Source organism: Anabrus simplex, chromosome 7 (genome assembly GCF_040414725.1).
Source record: "Anabrus simplex isolate iqAnaSimp1 chromosome 7, ASM4041472v1, whole genome shotgun sequence".
NCBI lineage: Eukaryota > Metazoa > Arthropoda > Insecta > Orthoptera > Tettigoniidae > Anabrus > Anabrus simplex.
This window is the reverse complement of record NC_090271.1, coordinates 95,537,291-95,557,202: the sequence shown is the minus strand read 5'-3', so window position 1 is coordinate 95,557,202 and position 19,912 is coordinate 95,537,291. Positions and strand designations below refer to the sequence as shown.

General features: G+C 38.1%; 1 protein-coding gene across 1 annotated transcript in view; it reads left to right on the top strand.

Annotated features, from left to right (window-relative positions):
- Nucleotides 1–19,912, top strand: part of LOC136877292 (dynein axonemal heavy chain 5) — a 363,203-nt gene that overhangs the window by 213,020 nt on the left and 130,271 nt on the right. The window contains exon 7 of the mRNA XM_067151223.1: nt 2,802–3,000. Within this exon, the coding sequence (XP_067007324.1) occupies nt 2,802–3,000 (199 nt within the window). The remainder of the gene's footprint in view (nt 1–2,801; nt 3,001–19,912) is intronic.

Sequence of the window (19,912 nt, the reverse complement as noted above, 5' to 3'; positions counted from 1 at the left end):
GGTAGTGCATCCCCTTGTCTCAGACCAGTTTTATTCTGGAAGGAACTTGATTTTCTGCCCTTGAGCAAAACACAGCTAACATTGCCGTCCATACACAGTTTGCACATGTTAATTTTATAGGAAAGCCAAACTCCATCATGATGTTCCACAGCCCTTCTCTATGGATTGAATAGTATGCCTTGAAGAAATCTATAAAGAGATAATGAACCGACTCCTTGTGTTCCCACACCTTATCATTATTAATCTTAATTGCAAATATGTTGTCTGTAGTGTGACTATTACTCACTGGTTTTAAATATGTGGAACTGGATTAAAATGAAACACAATTAAAATTTTCATGAAATAAAATACTCAATCGTCAGACTATGTACTCACACTTAGTACTTACCTGATTACTTACACATTCAATTGTTGATGGGCGCCAGCTACAAATAGATGTAACAGTAATAGAATGTCTTGAATATCAATCATATGTGCATTGCAAAATCAATAGCAAGGTCATCAGACAAGTCAGCGATGAATGTGATAGAATAAGGATAGAAGAAGTTTAGAATAGAGCTAAGGATGGAAAGAAAAATATGTAGGAGAAAAAAGTCATCTATGAATTGTGAATTATACTGTAATTTATTGTCAATTGTCTATTTATTATCTAAAGAGCAACAATATGTGAAGGACAATGACCTCGGGCTCTGTTATATGAGGACAGCAGATTAGAATACTACAATTGTTATACATAATACACTCAATATTTTATGTACACAAAGGCCTACAGTACATAATACCAGTAAGAGCACTCTCATTTCCTGTAGACACATCTTATGATACACCTATCAGAGAAACAATGCCTGTGGCTTTTTCTTGATCGATGCAGTGTTTTTCCATCTGTCTCTTAGTACAGACCAAAATCTTAACCTCATTTATGGCTATGACATTATGGAAACTGCTGAGGTACGGATGGTGCTGAGTAATTATATTCAGGACAAATTAGTACACTGGGATGTTACAAAAGGTGCTACTGATAGTATCAGGCATGCTACAATAGCACTTTCTGGCTCAGTGAGGAAAACAATGGAAAAACTACCTCACTCTTCATTATGTCTTTTGTATGCCTCATTATGGTACCACCATTTTTTTTTTTTTTTTCAACCAGCCTCCAGGCTGAAAACTTCACATACATCAGAGAAATGCTGTGATACATTGCAGTCCTTTCCAGTGATTTGCTTGTAACTGCTTTCCTCCAATGAGAAGGATCTTATCCAAATCCAATACTAATTCTACCCTGTATTTTAAGTTATTTTATCTTACCTTGCCATTTTATGCTGTTCCTTTAGAGTATTGGTTCAGTTTCTGTTATCAAATCATCAATGATCTGTAATATCTTATTTTCCCAAATGTAATTCCATTTTTCCATCCTCAAAAATCTGTAGTATGGGACATTACCAAAAAGATTTCCTTTTACATAGGCCTTGTTTTGAAAATATTCCTTCTCTCTGTCCAGTACTTCTCCAGAATCTACAATTTACCTTCTTAAACCAAGACATGTTTATCCTTTCTCCAAAGATTATTGTCTTTGCCATAAATTGGTTTGCAACCATCTAATGTAACTCTTCCAAGTTATTTTCCTCTTGAACTACCAAGCGAGTTGGCTACACAGTTTGGGTCACATAGCTATGAGCTTGTATTTGGGAGACTGTGGGTTTGAACCCCACTGTTGGCTGTCCTGCGGATAATTTTCCTTGGTTTCCCATTTTCACACTAGAAAATGCCAGAGCTGAACCTTCCCATTGTTAGTCCTTTCCTATACCATCATCGCCAAAAGCCTTAACTGAGTAGGTGCAATGTTTAACACTTGGAAAAAACAAGTCTTTTGATTTCTATAATTATTTGTTTGGTACTATTACTTCCCTCATTTCATGTCTGAAGTCATTTTTATATGCCTTTTCCTTTTTACATGATTCTACTTTGACAGTTTCTTCAACAGTTTGAGTGTATTTTTTCATCTTAAAACATGGTTTAACCATGACACACTATTTAAATTCCCAGAGTGGTATCTGTGTGTACCATGCATTTTATTTCATTATTCTGGACCTACATATATACCTGCAGTCTATTCCCTAGATATTTTTTTCTAATCACATCAGTGTTCTTTAGTCCTTTTACTTCCATTGACCTGTCTCAGTCTCATACTTGGCTTTGACAATATGAAAGTGACAGAGGTATGAATGCCATTCCTTATGCAGCCAATCCCTGCTATGAATGGTGTGAAAATGTTGCTCATAGGGTTGGTTGATGCATGCATTTCAGTGGGCTTGGCAGACTGATATGTAATAGCAACTTCTGGCTCGGTGAGGAAAGCAACGGGAAACTACCTCGCTCCTCATTTCCCTAGTACGCCTCTTCAGTGATACCTAGGCCATCTATGACAGCTGACGGCAGAGCTGTTCAGGATCCAACCAGCCTTAGGGTTGAGAACTCAACATACATTACATTACATTACATACATACATACATACATACATACATACATACATACATACATACATACATACATACATACATACATACATACATACATACTCTAGCAAGAGCATGATGATATTAGGTTTTATGGCATGCACTGTACTTCCCATGGTCAATGTTGTGCTGTGATGATGTGTGGATGACAGTCTTAACTATGTTGTGTGGAATTGTAATTAATATCTGTAGTGTTTTATAAGAGATAATACTTAATAGAAATACTATTCATTCTGTTTTCTAAAATGTGCTGCAACATTGTGTATGATATAAAAACGTTGTTCCAGGAACTTTATTTTCGTTCAGTTGACCTGGACTCAAGCTACAATAACCCTGTTCCTGGACTGATTGATATATTCTCAATGAGCATAAAAGACAGACTACGTTGCTCAACTCACTGGGGTGAACTTAAAGAAAGTGAACAGGGAAAAGCAACTGTGGCTACATTTTTGGAATGTGTTGATATTTTTGTGGAGTTTTTACAAGGTAAGCTACATTTATCTTGGAATTATAAAGCAAAAAATACCAGGCAAGTTGGCCATGCGGTTAGGGGTGTGCAGCTATGAACTTGCATACGGGAGATAGTGGGTTCGAACCCCAATGTCAGCAGCCCTGAAGATGGTTTTCCCATTTTCACACCAGACAAATGCTGGGGCTGAACTTTAATTAAGGACACGGCCACTTCCTTCCACTCCCAGGCTTTTCCTATCCCATCATTGCCATAAGACCTATCTGTTATAAGAGTAAATTGACAAAAGGATCCACCTTTTCAATACAATATAATCAAGTAAATGATATTACGTAAGTCTTGGGACTAGTTTCAGCCACTTAGTGGCCACTTTCTTGTCAATTTACTCTTATAATTGCACTTCAGTATGGAACAAAAATGAAATTTATAACTTAAAATAAGACCTATCTGTGTTGCTGCAATGTAAAGCAAATTGTAGAAAAAAAAATTTACAAAGCAAATAAGCTTTTCAAAGATTTGTTGTAAATCCACACAGAATGTATTTTCTTCATCTGGTTTCTGTTTGGTAATAGAAAGGAGCAAACAAGTGACAAATTAATTCATATGCAGAAAAATAATAATAATAATAATAATAATAATAATAATAATAATAATAATAATAATAATAATAATAATAATAATAATAATAATGTTAATGTTAATGTTAATTGCTTTACGTTCCACTAACAACTTTTACGGTTTCCAGAGATGCCAATTTGCCAGAATTTAGTCCTGTAGGAGTTCTATTATGTGCCAGTAAATCTACCGACACGAGGCTGATGTATTTGAGCACCTTCAAGTACCACCGGGCTGAGCCAGGATCAAACCTTCCAAGTTGGGGTCAGAAGGCCAGCGCCTCAACCATCTGTGCCACTCAGTCCGCCATACAGAAAACTAGGAACATGTATAGGAACACATTGTGTTTTCTGTATTGTGGCAATGAAGGCCAAGAGTGGGGCGGGTGATAATAATGCTAGCAAGAAATACAGTAATAATCGCAGTGCAGTGGTTGACAGTGTGGATGGAGCCAACAGTGAGTAAAGCAATAGCCCCAGTGAACTGTTCAGCCTCACAATAAAAAAGTTCCTAGAAGAAGTTGGAAGGAGTCATCCAAATTGATCTGGAGGTAGAAACTACTAGAATCTCCTCCTCACCTATACAAAGCAGTCAAGCAATCAAGTCAGTCAATCTGGAACCAGTCTCAAGTGAGTCAGTCTTGAATGCGTCAATTGCGAGTGAAAGTAAGCTGACAGTCACAAGTCCATGATGTGTCATTTATCAAGAAAGAGTCTGTCAAATGGCTACGTGGAGTTCATCGAGGCTTGTTAGCTATGAACCTTTCTGTTAGAAGTAGTGTAGAAGTGTTCAAGTGTGTTAGTGTGTGTTATGGTCATGAGCAAAAAATCTGTGTTGAATGGAAAACTCAAATGCGAGTGAACTCATGATTTTCTGTAAATAGTGTAATTCAATAAATAGTAAAGCATGGCATCTCCCTGTGTAGTACATTGATGCTGCGGATAACCCGCCACAGTATTATGTGTTCCTACTCAATGTTCCTGCTGGCCCCGTGGTGTAGGGGTAGCATGCCTGCCTCTTACCCGGAGGCCCCGGGTTTGATTCTCAGCCAGGTCAGGGACTTTTACCTGAATCTGAGGGCTGGTTTGAGGTCCACTCAGCCTACGTCATTACAATTGAGGAGCTCTCTGACGGTGAGATAGCGGCCCAGGTCTAGAATGCCAAGAATAATGACCGAGATAATTCATCATGCTGACCACATGACATCTCGTAATCTGCAGGCCTTTGGGCTGAGTAGCAGTCGCTTGATAGACCAAGGCCCTTCGGGGCTGTTGTGCCATAGGGTTTGGTTTGGTTCATGTTCCTATCTTTCTATAGTCGTTCATCAGCTCCTTAAAATTCATGAATATAAGCAACCCACCTAAAACTCTTAGCCCTTGAGATTGTTAATGCTCTGCTTCCCTCCTGCATGTCAGCAATGTAATAAAATCTAATCTTTCACAGAAAAAAAGTAATCAAATGGTAGGCTTGATCACAAGCCAACAATAATACTCCAACACACAATTGTTTTAGATGTTAATTTTACACAGATAAACAAAACATAATGAGAAAAGAATACCTACCCCCTCCACATTCACACATAAAAAAATCAGTTCCAGAAAATAAATACACACATATTACATGAGTTATATAACAGATAATTAACAGTAAAAGATGGTGGCTGTTACCCGTACTGAGTTTTCATTTCTCTTCTGCAATTTTTTCTTTCCCGCATACTCTATGCAGATGTCCTTGTTGGCTTAGCAGGATCCTGACATGAAACTTGTGGCCACATTGATTGCACTTAATGGAAGCTGGAGGATGTCACTGGGCCTGGAGTAGTTTATATCTCTGATATTTCTCTTCTTCCTGTCTTCAATGCTCACATTCAAATTGTGCAACAGCAGCTGAAGTGGTTGTGCACTAGTGAGTACAATCTTCTGCAATGGCGTACCGCATACACAGATCAATGTCTGTGCCCCTCAAAGTCTTCTTGAGTTGATCTTTGTAGCACTTCAGAGGAGCACCATGAGGTCTCCTATCTGTACTAAGTTCACTATACAGGGTTTGTCGAGGAGGTCTGTCATTCCTAATATGCTGGACATGCCCAGTCCATCTGAGTAGGTGACCAATGATGGTAGCCTTTATACTGTTCACCTTTGCCCTCTCAGGAACTGTTGTGTTTGGTTTGTAGTCATCCCATTTGAAGTTCATAATGGATCTGAGCTTCTGTTGGTAGAAGCATTCTGATTTCTTGATCATTGTTGTTTGAGTCATCAGCCTGTAATGTTATTCTTACCTTCCGCCACCATTGGGTTCTATATTCACATATCTGCTACTCTGTCTCCATTTTGACACCATCTTCTTTCTACTTTCGCCCCAGAATTCTGTACTTGTTCACTTTCTTTGGCATATGCTTTGTGTACCCATGCTTCTACTTTGTTCTCAAGTGTTCCCTTTCCCCTGCCAATACGTCATATTTTCCCCTCTTGCAAATTGTATAAATTCTCGTGAGTTTATTTGGTCCAATGTCTGTGATATCATCCTAGTCTGAAAGAGATCTACCCTTTAGTTTGCGTCCATCTGGCAGTGGTTCTCATCATTTTCTTACCATGACATCTGGTGTTGACTGGATTTTATTCAGGCAGAAGGAAAGAGCTCTTTTATTGTACCTTTTGAAACTGGTTCTTCAGGGTATTCTTATTTTATTAAGTGGCTTCACTACCATATGTTTGCCTATATTTTTGAATGGAATAGCATATGCCCCAGTGGCCTGATCTATGAAATACTCAAATTCATCTTCCTTCTCCTGTTTTCCGCGGTATCTCGCCGTGGACTCTTTTAGATACTTTTTTTTTTTTTTAACTGTGTACCTGTCATGCTCGGTGCAGTACGCAGTCAGTGTTTCAGTGAATGAGTAAATCTTTTATATTTTCTTCTTCATTCTGTGAACTGTCTGTCTGTTAGGACATCAGCCCAGAGGCTGGTTGGATCCTCAAATAGAACCACCAAAGGCTGTGCAGTTATAGGAAAATCACAAAAAACCAATGGCAGAGCCCAAATGAGGCGTACTAGGCAAGATGAGGAGTGAGGTAGTTTGCCATTGCTTTCCTCACTGGACCAGAAGGTGCTACTGCAGCACGACTGATCCCATGAGCAACACCTTTCATAACATTCAGGTACTATTTGTGCTCCAAATGTCATTACTCAGCACCACTCATACCCCAGCAGCTTCCATATTGTCACAGCCATGGATGAGACTGGGACTTTGGTGGAAGCTACACTTTGCTCTGGCCTGTGATGGAACTTTATTAATTATTTGTTCGTAAGTTGGCTCCATTGGACTACATAGCATCATGGCTTCAATGTAAACAGTGACTCTTCGTTAGTGGTGTAATTTTCTATTGGCTTTGTGGTAAAGTATTTATTCATTCCTATGAAGGATTCTAAATCTATGAGTTATCCCTTGTTTCTTAATCGAGGAAGGAAAATCTATTAGCCTTGCTGGAGTCACAGTGTAATGTGTTTAATGTGTAGGAATAATCTGGGACCTTTGATAGGTTTATGTAAACAATCACTGAATTATTGTTATCCTATTTCTTTACAAAATTTATCATGCAAGCAGTAATTTGTATAACACTTTACTTGGATCAGTAATTCTTTATATTGTAAGGATATCTAATTCATTGTCCTCTTCTTTATTGACTCTCTTCAAGTCTCTGGTGAACACAATGACTGTAATTTTTATCTTTCGATGATATAATATTCTATTCAATAGCGTTCCCTAAGCTTTATACCAAAGAACTTATTTTGTTAGAAATATTACCTTGAAATAAATTTTCCAGTTGGATTATTTGCTAATTCATATTATCCTGTTTTTCTGCTACCTGCGATCTCTCATGGGAAAGCCCAGAATGTTTACTAAAAATTGCCAATAGTATAAGCTCCCACTGCAAAGGTTTTGTCTAATTTACTGCTGTAATTTAATATCCCTTCATTAGTGGCATTTCCACCATTGAATACTGCATGGCAGATTACTTCCTATTTTCTATCACATGTACCCATTCTCCTTATATCACATAACCTAACTTGTACCATAATATTACCTGTGTACCCTTACAAGCCCATAGACTGGTTTTATGACCTGTGTACCCTTACAAGCCCATAGACTGGTTTTATGCAGTCCTCCATGCCATCCTATCCTGTGCTAACCTATTCATTTCTATGTAACTACTACATTCTACATCTGCTTGGTCTACCACTGCCATTCTTACCGCCTACACTTCCCTAACAAACCAACTGAAAAAGTCCTCGCTGTCTTAAGATGTGTTTTATCATTCTACATCTTCTTCTCATCAAATTTAACCAAATTGATCTCCTCTCACCAATTCGATTTAGTATCTCTTCATTGTGACTCAATCTACCCATCTCATCTTCAGCATTCTTCTGTAACACCAATTTTCAAAAGCTTCTATTCTCTTTCTCTGCTGTGAGTTTTCATTCAGAAGATAATGAGTTGGCAGCCCTGAAGATGGTTTTCCTTGTTTTCCCCTTTTCACGCCAGGCAAATGTACCTTAATTAAGGCCACAACTGCTTCCTTCCCACTCCTAGCCCTTTCCTGTCTCATCATCACATAAGACCTATCTGTTTCAGTGTGACATAAAGCCAATTGTAAAAAAAGAAATATATCTTTCTTTCTGAGCTAGCTATCAATATCATCCATGTTTCACTTCCATACAATGCCATGTAACAGGCAAAAGTCTTCAAAAATATCTTTCTAATTCCTATATCAATGTTCGAAGAGAGCAAATTTCTTTTCATAAGAAAGGCCTTCCTTGCTTGTGCTAGTCTGCTTTTTATGTCCTCCTTACTTCTGCCATCATTAGTTATTTTACTACCCAAGTAAAAATATTCATCTGCTTCCTTTAAGACTTAATTTCCTAATCTAATGTTTCGTGCATCACCTGACTTCATTTGATTACACTCCATTAACTTTGTTTTGGACTTATTTATTTTCATCTTGTACTCCTTCCCCAGAACTCAGTCTATACTATTTAGCAGTTTCTCAAGGTCTTCTGCAGACTCAGATAAAATAATAATATCAGTAGCAAATCTCAGGTCTTCAATTTCCTCTCCTTGGATTGCAATTACCTTTCCAAATTCCTCTTTAATTTCCTTTACTGCCTGTTCTATATAAAAATTGAAAAGGAATGGGGACATATTGCATCCCTGCCTCACTCCTTTCTGGATTACTGCTTGTTTTTCAAAGCCCTCAGTTTTTATCACTGCAGACTAATTTTTAAACAGATAGTAAATAATTCTTCATTCTCGATATCTGATGCCAATCACCATTAGAATCCCAAGTAGCTTGATCCAATCAACATTATTGAATACCTTTTCTAGATCTATGAATGCCATGTATGTGTGCTTGTCCTTCTTAATTTGATCATCTAAGATCAGAGTTAAAGTCAGGATTGCTTCACATGTTCCTGCATTTCTTCCAAAGCAAAACTGATCTTCTCTCAACTCAGTTTCAACTTGTCTTTCCATTCTTCTGTAAATAATTTTGGTTAAAATTTTGCAGGCATGAAATACTAAACTAATAGTGCAGTAATTTTTCAGACATGCAGTGATGGCCGATGACATGCTGGAGTCTATTGATGACCATGTTTCTTCTATTACTACTGGGATTCTAGCTGCTGCAGAGGAAACAATTCCTTCCTTGTTCGGTATTCCTTGCTGGAAACAGGTCCCATGGTGGACCAACGAAATTGCAGCAGCCATATGTGATCGCTGGTGGGCTTTTAAGCATTATTGTCAGAATCTTATGATGGTAAATCATATACTACCGCATCAGAAAAAAGTACACCAAAAAACTAACAAACATTGGTTTCAAAATGAACTCAAATTTTTACATAGGAAAAATTCATTTTTAAATAATCATCTTTATGAAACCCATCCTGAAGTTACTACATTGTTGTCAAGTGCACAATGAGACATTTTTCAAGATAAAGTTCACAGCAAGCTGACCGCTATACTTTCTCAAAAACGAGGTACTTTAGACCATAAATTCCAAGTTTTGTCCAATAAATCCAATGAAGACAACAGCCCGGATAGAAAGGCTATCTTACATAACACACATGCTCATATTTTATCCCAATTTCACCTGCCTTTTATCAATCTTTCCAACACTGACTTCGACAAAGAAGAAATTGCTATCCTTTCCAAAGCTCCTAAGCATAATTGGCCCGATTACAACATAGCAAACACAGCTAAAACATTAGTAATAGAGACAGAAGCATCTATTAACAAAATACCTTATGATTCCCAAGATGAAATCACATATGAAGCTAAAAAACAACTAAATAACATTTTCAATAAACCAGTTCACACCGTAACTACAACGCAACTTGCAGATAGAAGAAAGTTTCTTCAACTTAAAAACAAAATCAAAAACACAAAAACCATTGTTACCAAAGCAGATAAAGGGAACACTACTGTTATAATGGACCAAACAGATTATATCGCCAAAACAAAAAAGTTTTTACAGATAGTTCTTTCACAATAATTGAAAAAGATCCAACCCATTCCATTCAAAAACAATTACAACAGATACACAAAAACACAACCTTTTTGCTGATAGTGAAAAATAGGAAAAAACAAGCTTATCAATATTAACCCAAGACTACCGACTGTCAAAGTGCAAGCACAATTCATCCAACAACTCCTGAGTAAACACTACATTTTTCAAGCAAACAAATCCATTAAAAATACCCTAGAATTAATTAAACAATTAAGAGCTTTAAACTGCAACCACATCATACAATGCATTCAGTCGATATTACCAATATGTAAACAAATATTAAACCAGAAAAAGTTTTACCAATCATTCTTAAAAACCTACGTACTCATAGCCAACTTAACCAACTTGAAATAGCTGACTTAATGACCATTCTGAAACTTCTAACTAACAGTAACTACTTCAAGTTCCACAGGGTAATATACAAACAAGATGGCCTAGCCATGGGTTCACCAGCATCTGGTATTTTAGCTAACATACACTTAGATTTCCTAGAATATACAAAAATAGAGAAAGACAAGAAATTTTACAATATACTTGTATGGTCCAGATTTGTAGATGATACGTTTATTATTATGGACCAATGCAGTACTGATGCATCTACCACCCTAGCACACCTTAATAATATCGATCCAGACATCAAGTTGACAATAGAATCTGAAGTTAATAAGGCCCTTAACCGTTTAGATTTGACCATTACTAGACTTCTGTTTTCTTTTAAATAAAATTTTTATAGAAAACCAACACACACAGCTGTTACCATTAAACAAGACTCCGTACACCCCCCTAACCATAAGCGTGTTACCTATAATAGTTTGATACACCATGTCTTTAGCGTTCTCATGTCAAGATCAGATTTAAATAAAGAACTTATCACTATACGTAGCATTGCACTCAACAATGGCTACAACCATAGTTTTATAGAATGTATAATATATAAGTTTAAGCACCGACCGAAATCCAATTTACAAAAAGAAACAATGAGATCAAACACTTATTCAACCTTTACATTTAATCCTGACATTTATAGAATAAGAAACATATTTAAGAAGAAAAATATCAATATCGCCTTTAGAACCAATAATAGAAATCGTGACATATATTTCATAACTCTAGCCTAGTTAATGTTTCAAACCCTTTTGACAAATCAGGTGTATACAGATTTCACTGTAACAACTGTGCCAGCACACATATTGGACAAAAAGGAAGATCCTTTAAGATCAGATACAATGAGCATGTCAATGCTATTAAATACAGGAGATTTTTCGCAATAGGGCAGCATATAAATGACTACAAACATAGCTTTCACAATGTTAATCACGATATAGACATCATCGGAATAATAAACAAAGGCCCTTTACTTGGCTTAATGGAGCTATGTTTCATTTTATTAGATCAATATCATAACCCTAACTACAGTCTTAACGACTTGTCCAAAAAACCTACAATTTTATTTGATACATTTCTGTAATTAATGATCTAAAAATACCAAAAGATCAATCAGTACACAAAATAATATGTAACACGCTAGCCTACTACCCGCACCGTAATCCACACCCTCCCGACCAATGCCCTCCAGCTACTGCTACCACCCCTTCCCCTACATAACATGCTCCGCCTATCCGCTAGGGCTTGTGGTCTGTTGTCTGTCATTTCACGAGGCAGTTCCTCATCAGCTTTACCTTTGTCAACTTGGTGCTTGAGGTGAGTTTCTATTTACAAAAAGGAATTTCTCCTTGTCTCCATTTCCGTCACAGTAATACGCAATTTATTTTCTTCTTTTAGGTCTGTCTTGGTTCGAGATCTTTCTAGATCCACCAAAATTCTTCTGAACATATTGTTTTTCAAGAAATATCAGCAATCAATCTACAATTCTTAAATTTATGCATATTTATGGATACTGCTATCAAAATATATGATCAATATTATGTGACACATGTACTAATATAATTTAATTTACTGTATCCACACAAGATATTAGTCACGATACTCTAGATACTATTAGGGCAAACTCAAACATTCTACACAGGTCATTAACATATATTCTACAAGAAACTGTTTTTATCAAAAATTGGTGCTGTAATCTGATTTCCCCTCACATATAATGACTTTTAATATTCTAATTAGCCAATTTTACTGTATGTTAAATATAATTTAAAATGTTTACAATTCGATAAGGCCAATTGAATGCCTTTAATGTCCAGTTAAGATCTATTTTATGAAGAATTTTTTACAGAAACTCAATCCTGTAAGTCAACTTTTATAACATCTATGTGCAATTTGACAGCTTCATTTACTATTTTTATATTGAAAAGATTGTATAATATTTATGACTTGTATTGTATCTCATAGGAATTATTCTAGTCTTTGTATTTTAAATATACAAGTTTTATGGTGAACACCCAATACAAAAACTTAGTTTAAGAACAAGTTGTACATACATCATCATCATCTTCCTTCCAAGTATTGGGCCATGTGACCCATTATGGTCTTGCATTTTACTTTTTGCAAGATTTGAAAGCAATCAAATGTCCTTCCGACGGGTTACTAGCCTGAAGGAAGTACCTGTTTCTTGCAACACCCACTGGTGCAGCAGATTCATGACCTTGTAGCCAGGTTAAGTGATTCTAGCACCAGAATCACTTTTGCTTGGTTTCCAAGCTACATTGGGATAGGGGGAAATGAACTTGCATTTGAAACTGCAAAGGAAGCAGTATTTTTACCTTGAAGATCTATCAATGTACCTGCTAAAAATATTTGTTCTCAGCTACATCGAACCATTTTAGTGTCCTGGGAATTGGAGTAGCTAGCTATCTACACTCCAACAAGCTTAGAGCAATTAAGAAGACAACTACCGAGTGACAGTCCTCTTTTTGGCCTTCATGGAGAGAGGCCCTAGCATTGTGTAGGCTGAGGATAGGATATGAACGATCATTACACTCTTATCCCCTAAAGAGGGAAGACCCCCCCCCCCCCAAGTGTGTTCTTGTGGTGCCGACTTCACCATGGCCCACTTCCTCACAGAGTGCGCCGATCTCTCTGGCCTAAGACGGAGTCTTGGTCTGCAGAAAACACTCAAACGCATACTAGCCGACTACTGCTGATCTCGTCATCCGTTTTATGTGCAACAGTGAATTAATCAGGGGTATGTAAATTACAAGTGTACTGTTACGCAGGGAACACACGTTCCCTTTTCATTCGTTAGTAATTTTTTGGCCTAATTCAATAATTTTTATTTTATTTTGTACTACGTTTCCAAATTCCTTTGCTGAATAAATATTGTTTTTAAAAAATTTCTTTTCCACTTTATTTAGTGTATGATGAATACAATATTATATACAATATGTACAACTACCATCTCAAGTTCATAACTAAAGTTCCATATCAAAAGTTGAGAGCCAGAAAAGAGCTTCGCTTGAGACACAGTGTAAGTCCTCTATAGAGCCTGTATAAGCACGCAAAGGACACTCAAATGCAATGTGATCCACTGTCTGCTCCTCTTCTCCACAGTCACATTGCGGTGATGTCTTCCATCCCCATTTGAAGAGAGTTGCTCCACATCTACTTTGGCTGATCCTAATTTGGTTTAGCATCCTCCGCTGCCATCCGGGAAGGGAAAAACCATCTGGGCACTTGCAGTGGTTCTCAATGATGTGATGATATGGTAACGAGGATTGCTGTTGCCATTGTTCTTTCCAGGTGTCTGATACATTAAAGGAGGTGTCTTGTAGATTCATTGCAGTATGCCAAGAAGGGTGTCTGGATTTCAGTCGTTTAGCTGGAGTAGCTACTATGTCAGAATGAATAGGGAGGTGAGGATTGTTTTCTATTTTCTTCCATAAGTTAAGCAGTGACTGTAATCTTCTTAGGGATGGAGGTGGTATGTGGCTTAGGGTGGGAAGCCAGTGTGTGTTAGTTGGTCGGATGCATCCTGTAATGATACGCATTGTTTGGTTCAGCTGGATGTCAACTAATCCAGTATGAGCACTGTTAAGCCAGGTAGAGCAGCAGTATTCAGCGACGGAATAAGAAAGTGCAAGAGCAGTGGATCTCAGGATTTGAGCATTAGCACTCCAGGATGTACCTGCCAGCTTTTGAAGGATGTTATTCCTGATGTTGATCTTGGCTGACACATTATAGAGGTGATTCTTGTAGGTCAGACACCTCTCCATGGTGACTCCCAGGTATTTTGGGTTACTACAATACTGTAGATTCTGTCCTTTGAATGGTATGGTTGGTTTGTACCTAACACTTCTATTCCGCAAGTGGAAGGTAAACACAACATTTTTCTGAGGGTTTGATCTAAGATTGTTCTGATGAAAGTAACTTTCTAGAATCTTTAAGTTTGATGTAAGCATCGACTCACTCATCAAAGTATTGGTGTTGGGTGACAAATGCGATGTCATCTGCGTAGGTGAGTTTTCTGGATTTGGTTACTGGAAAGTCATATGTGTACAGGATGAATAGGAGAGGGGCCAATACAGAGCCCTGAGAGAGTCCACCACTTATCTTATGTACTTTACTTCTGGAGTCTTCTGAAAAAATCTGAAAGTACCTATTACTCAGCATGTTACTGAGTAATGTGGAGAGTTACAGGCAAGGGATGATGCTGATAAATTTGAGAAGGAACTTATCTTGCCACATGGTGTCATATGCAGCTGTCAGATCTAAGAAGACACCTGTGATCACCATTTTGTTCTCAAATCCATTTGCAGTATGGGTAACTAGTGCTAAAACCTGTTCTTCACATCCTCGTCCAGCTCTAAATCCAGCTTTCTCGACTGGAATATGCTGATTTATTGTTGCAGAGATCCTGTTATGTATCAGCCTTTCCAGAAGCTTCATTATAACACTGAGTAGTGCTATTGGCCGGTACCTCAACTTTTGTTAGGTCCTTAGATGTTTTCAGTACAGCTATTATTTTTGTTTTCTTGAAGACTAAAGGTAGGTTACCTGTCTTTAGTATGTTTGTGAAGAAGTTAGTAAGCCATTTAGCAGCAGTTGGACCAAGATGAAGAAGAAACTCCGGATATATACCATCAGCACCTGTCGTTTCCCAGATTTTAGGCTTTCTAAGGCCTGCTTAATTTATTGTGGTTGAAATGGGGCAGAGAATTCAAAGGATCATTGAGCCGAACATTTCTTTTCCTTCAAGAGGTGCTTGATGTGCCTTCTTTAATGCTTTTCAACTGAAACCTTTGAGGTAGAGATCGTATGCTTGGCCATGTCGTCTAGACTGATGCTTGTTTTCGGTCTAATTTTGCTGTTTGGTGTGTCCAATTTCCTGATCAGGCTCCAAGCTTCCCTGCTGGAGTGAGTGAGGTCTAGGGACTCTACAGTTTCTTGCCAAATTCTCTTCCTGTTTTCATCTAGGGATTGTAAAAGTTCCAAAATTATATCTGGATCACCATTGGCCTCAAATTCTTTAAAGAGCCTTTCACTCTCCTCGTTTCAGTTGGGGATGTATTATTTATGATATCCTCTTGGGATACATAATTTTGCTGCACTTTTAACTACACTGATGAATCTGCTGTAGTTACTATGGATAGGTCTTATCCATCGCAGGTTGAAGTTAATCTGTTTAGAAAATTCTTCCCAATTGGCTTTTTAAAAATTCCATCTCTGTTTCGGGCAGGAGTGAACGATGGGCACAAGCAATCCAGACTGGAGAATTATTGGTCTGTGCTGACTGTGAGGAAATTTATTGAGCACTGTGCGTCATATGTTGCTGAGTGGGTGTTGTGACTGTGCTACAAAACAGAGATCCGGGGTGTATTCTTTGTTCCATCATGCAGAAGAGAAGGAAGCCTTATCCTTGGCATCATAGATAAGTTTAAAGTTTTCAGTTTCCATCCAGTCAGTGAGCGTTTCCCCATTACTGTCGTTCTCTTTGTATCCCCATAGTGTGTGATGGCTGTTGAAGTCGTCTGCAATTATACTTGGATTTTGCAGAGTTGGAATTGGCGGAGATGATCAGGGAGTTCCAGAAGGTTTACATACATTAACTACTGTCAAATCACAGACTTTGATTGAGGTAGTAAATATTTCATTATCCGAGGAGGATGGCAAGACTTGATAGTGCATGATATCGCTCCTCACGTAGGTGGCAATCCCGTACCTTGCATGATTTACTGTGGACACTAATTTAAATCCTGGAATTCTCCCTCTGGATTGCAGTTGGAGATTATTTTCTGTGTGGGTTTCTTGAAGCAGGATGATATGAGTCTGGTGTTCTTTGAGAATCTTTGCTGGGTGTTCACACTTTGCTCTGCTTATGCCGTCGATGTTAAGCTGGCATATTTTCATTGAATGGCCAATGTTACAAACTTGAGGGCCCTGTGAAGGGCCTCTAGATGTGTTTCTTCTCCGTTTTCCTTGACTGAAAGGTCATATACGACAGTTTAGTCTCATCTTATTCTGATGTTGCTTACTTAGCACCACCCGGGGGACATGTGTAGGGTAATTTTAGGTTAAACCTACAGACATGAGCAACAGTGGTCCCCCTCTTTTCCACTGATTTGTTCAGAGAGGATGATTACCTAGTTGTACTTCCTTTTAAAACAAAAATCACCACCACCACCTTGTCTGCACTGGCTTTCTTGGGAATAGGTATAGCAACATTCTTCTGAAAATTGGTTGGCACTTCTGCTGCGTCATACTGTACATCTTACACTCTAAATGAAATAACCTCATAATGCTGGTTTCTCCTAAGGCAGTCAATAATTCTGAGGGTATGTCATCAATTCCAAGTGCCTTGTTTTTATTTAGGTTTCTCAAAGCTGACCTCAAAATTGGGTCTCCCATTTCTTCAGCATCAACAGACTCTTCTTGTTCCAGAACCATATCATCTACTTCTTTACCGTGGTACAACTGTTGGATATGTTCCTGCCATCTTTCTGCCTTGTCTTCTTTAACCTAGGAGTTGCTTTTCATCTGAGCTTTTAATATTCATACAACTAGTTTTCCTTTTTCCAATAGTTTCCTTGATTTTCCTGTATGCAGCATCTACCTTTCCTAGGACCATACAACATCCTTGCACTTCTCTTTCAGCCATTCTTCCTTATCTGTCATGGGGTCAAGAGACCAATTAGACTTAACTGTCTTCTGGTGTGTCATTTTGTCTACCACACCAAATGAGTGATCCAGACGGAGCCAGAGCTTATCTTCTTTAATCGCCTGTATTCTTTTCTGTCCTCATTTTTTGCATTATGTACTTTCATTGTTCATCAATCAGATCTAGAATTTTCTCTGTTATTCATTTATACCTAGTTGATCTTTCTTTACTTCCCAACTTTTCTTCAGCAGTCCTACTGGCCTCATTCTTCATGACTGTCCATTTTTCTCTATTGCATTTTAATTTAGTCCTTGTGCAACATGTTCCTTGAAACAATCCGTCACACTCTTTTAATTTATTTAGATACCATCTATTTTCATTCCTTTCTTCAATTTCTTCAACTTCAGACGGCATTTCATCAATCAGTCACTACTGATCTGCATTTAGGGCAGTTACCCAGGTGGCAGATTCCCTATCTGTTGTTTTCCTAGCCTTGGTAAGTTATTCCAATCCCTAACTCCCCTTCCTATAAATGAATATTTGCCCCAATTTGTCCTCTTGAATTCCAACTTTATCTTCATATTGTGATCTTTCCTACTTGTAAAGACACCATCCAAACCTATTCGTCTACTGACGTCCTCCCACGCCATCTCTCCACTGACAGCTCGGAACATACCACTTACACGTGGTGTAAACTAACAAATTTATGTAAATCATCCAAGACGATTTTGTATTGATTAGGTGGTCTAATAAATAACTTAATGTTATTATTTCAACATACCACTTAGTCGAGCAGCTCGTCTCCTTTCTCCCAAGTCTTCCCATCGCAAACTTTGCAACATTTTTGTAATGCTACTCTTTTGTCAGAAATCGCCCAGAACAAATCGAGCTGCTTTCCTTTGGATTTTTTCCAGTTTCTGAATCAAGTAATCCTGGTAAGGGTCCCATACACTGGAACCATACTCAAGTTGAGGGCTCACCAGAGACAAATATGCTCTCTCCTTTACATCCTTACTACAACCCCTAAATACTCTCATAACCATGTGCAGAGACCTGTACCCTTTATTTACAATCATATTTATGTGATTACCCCAATGAAGATCTTTCCTTATATTTATACCTAGGTATTTACAATGATCCCCAAAGGGAACTTTCACCCCATCAACACAGTAATTAAAACTGAGAGGACTTTTCCTATTTGTGAAACTCACAACCTGACTTTTATCCTCGTTTATCATCATCCATTGCCTATTGTCCGTCTCACAACATTATTGAGGTCATTTTGCAGTTGCTCACAATCTTGTAACTTATTTATTACTCTGTACAGAATAACATCATCTGCGAAAAGCCTTATCTCTGATTCCACTTCTTTACACATATCATTGATATATATAAGAAAACATAAAGGTCCAAATAATTTGTGCTCAGAGTCCACATCTGCTCCTGGTAAAGTTTTGCAAACCAACACCTGGTTTCTGAATCTCAGCCCTATCATAAGGAAGTCTATTTGATATCTTCCAGTGTCTCCAGGTCTCGCCCATGTGTACAGCAATTGTTTGTGTTGTTTGAACCATGTATTTGCAAGGACTAAAATATGATCGAGGCAGAATTCATCCAGTTGATTTCTTCGTTCATTCCTTTTTCAAATCCGAAATCTCCTACTGTATTACTTTCTCTTCCTTGGCCTACTACTGCATTCTAGTCTCCCATCACAATTAGATTCTCGTCAACTTTTATACATTGTATTAATTCTATCTCTTCATATATTCTTTTAATTTTCTTCATGATCCTCTGAACTAGTAGGTATATGGACCTGCACTACTGTGTTGAGAATTAGTTTGGTGTCCATCTTGACAACAATAATCCGTTCACTATGCTGGTCATAGTAGCTTACCCGCTGCCCTGTTTTCTTAGTCATTGAACTCCTAGTTTGTTCATAATTCTGTAGTTGCTCTTCCTGCCAACGTAGTTTCCTTATACCATCTAAATCAAACTTAAGTCTCCCTTTTCAGTTTCTCTAACCTACCACAACGATTCAGACTTCTAACATTCCATGCTCCGACTTGCAGAATGTTAGTGTCCATCTTCCTGATGATTTCCCCCCTCTTGTAATCTCCTCCCAGAGATCCGAATGAGGGACTCTTTTACCCAGGATAAGTCGTCATCAGTACATCATTCATACAGAGAGAGTTACATGTCCTCAGGGGTTAGTTACGGCTGTAGTTTCCTATTGCTTTCAGCCGTGTAGCAGTATCAACTTAGCTAAGCCATGTTCAGTGTAATTAAAAGGCCATATCCGTCAATCATCTAGACTGCCGTTCTTGCAACTTCTGAAAGTCTGCTACAACCCTTTCCATGAACAATTCGTTACTCTGGTCTCTCAACAGATACCCATCCAATATGTTTGCACCTGCGGCTCGGCTATTTACTTCACTAGGACGCAGAAGCCTCCCCACCACGGCAAGTTCACATGGTTTTGCAGAGAAGGTATTTCTTGATATCATGGTGATATAGGTCAAGGTTTTGGATCCATAGAGCAAGGCGGAGATGACAACTGCTCAATATACCATCAGGAAGACCCAACGTGTGATACATCCTAAAGCTACGTGGGCAGCAATATTTCTGTTCTCCACGTCCTTCTCCGGTAAGTAGTTGGTTGGAAAAATCCTTCCTAGATACTGGAAGTGAACTATTTGTTCC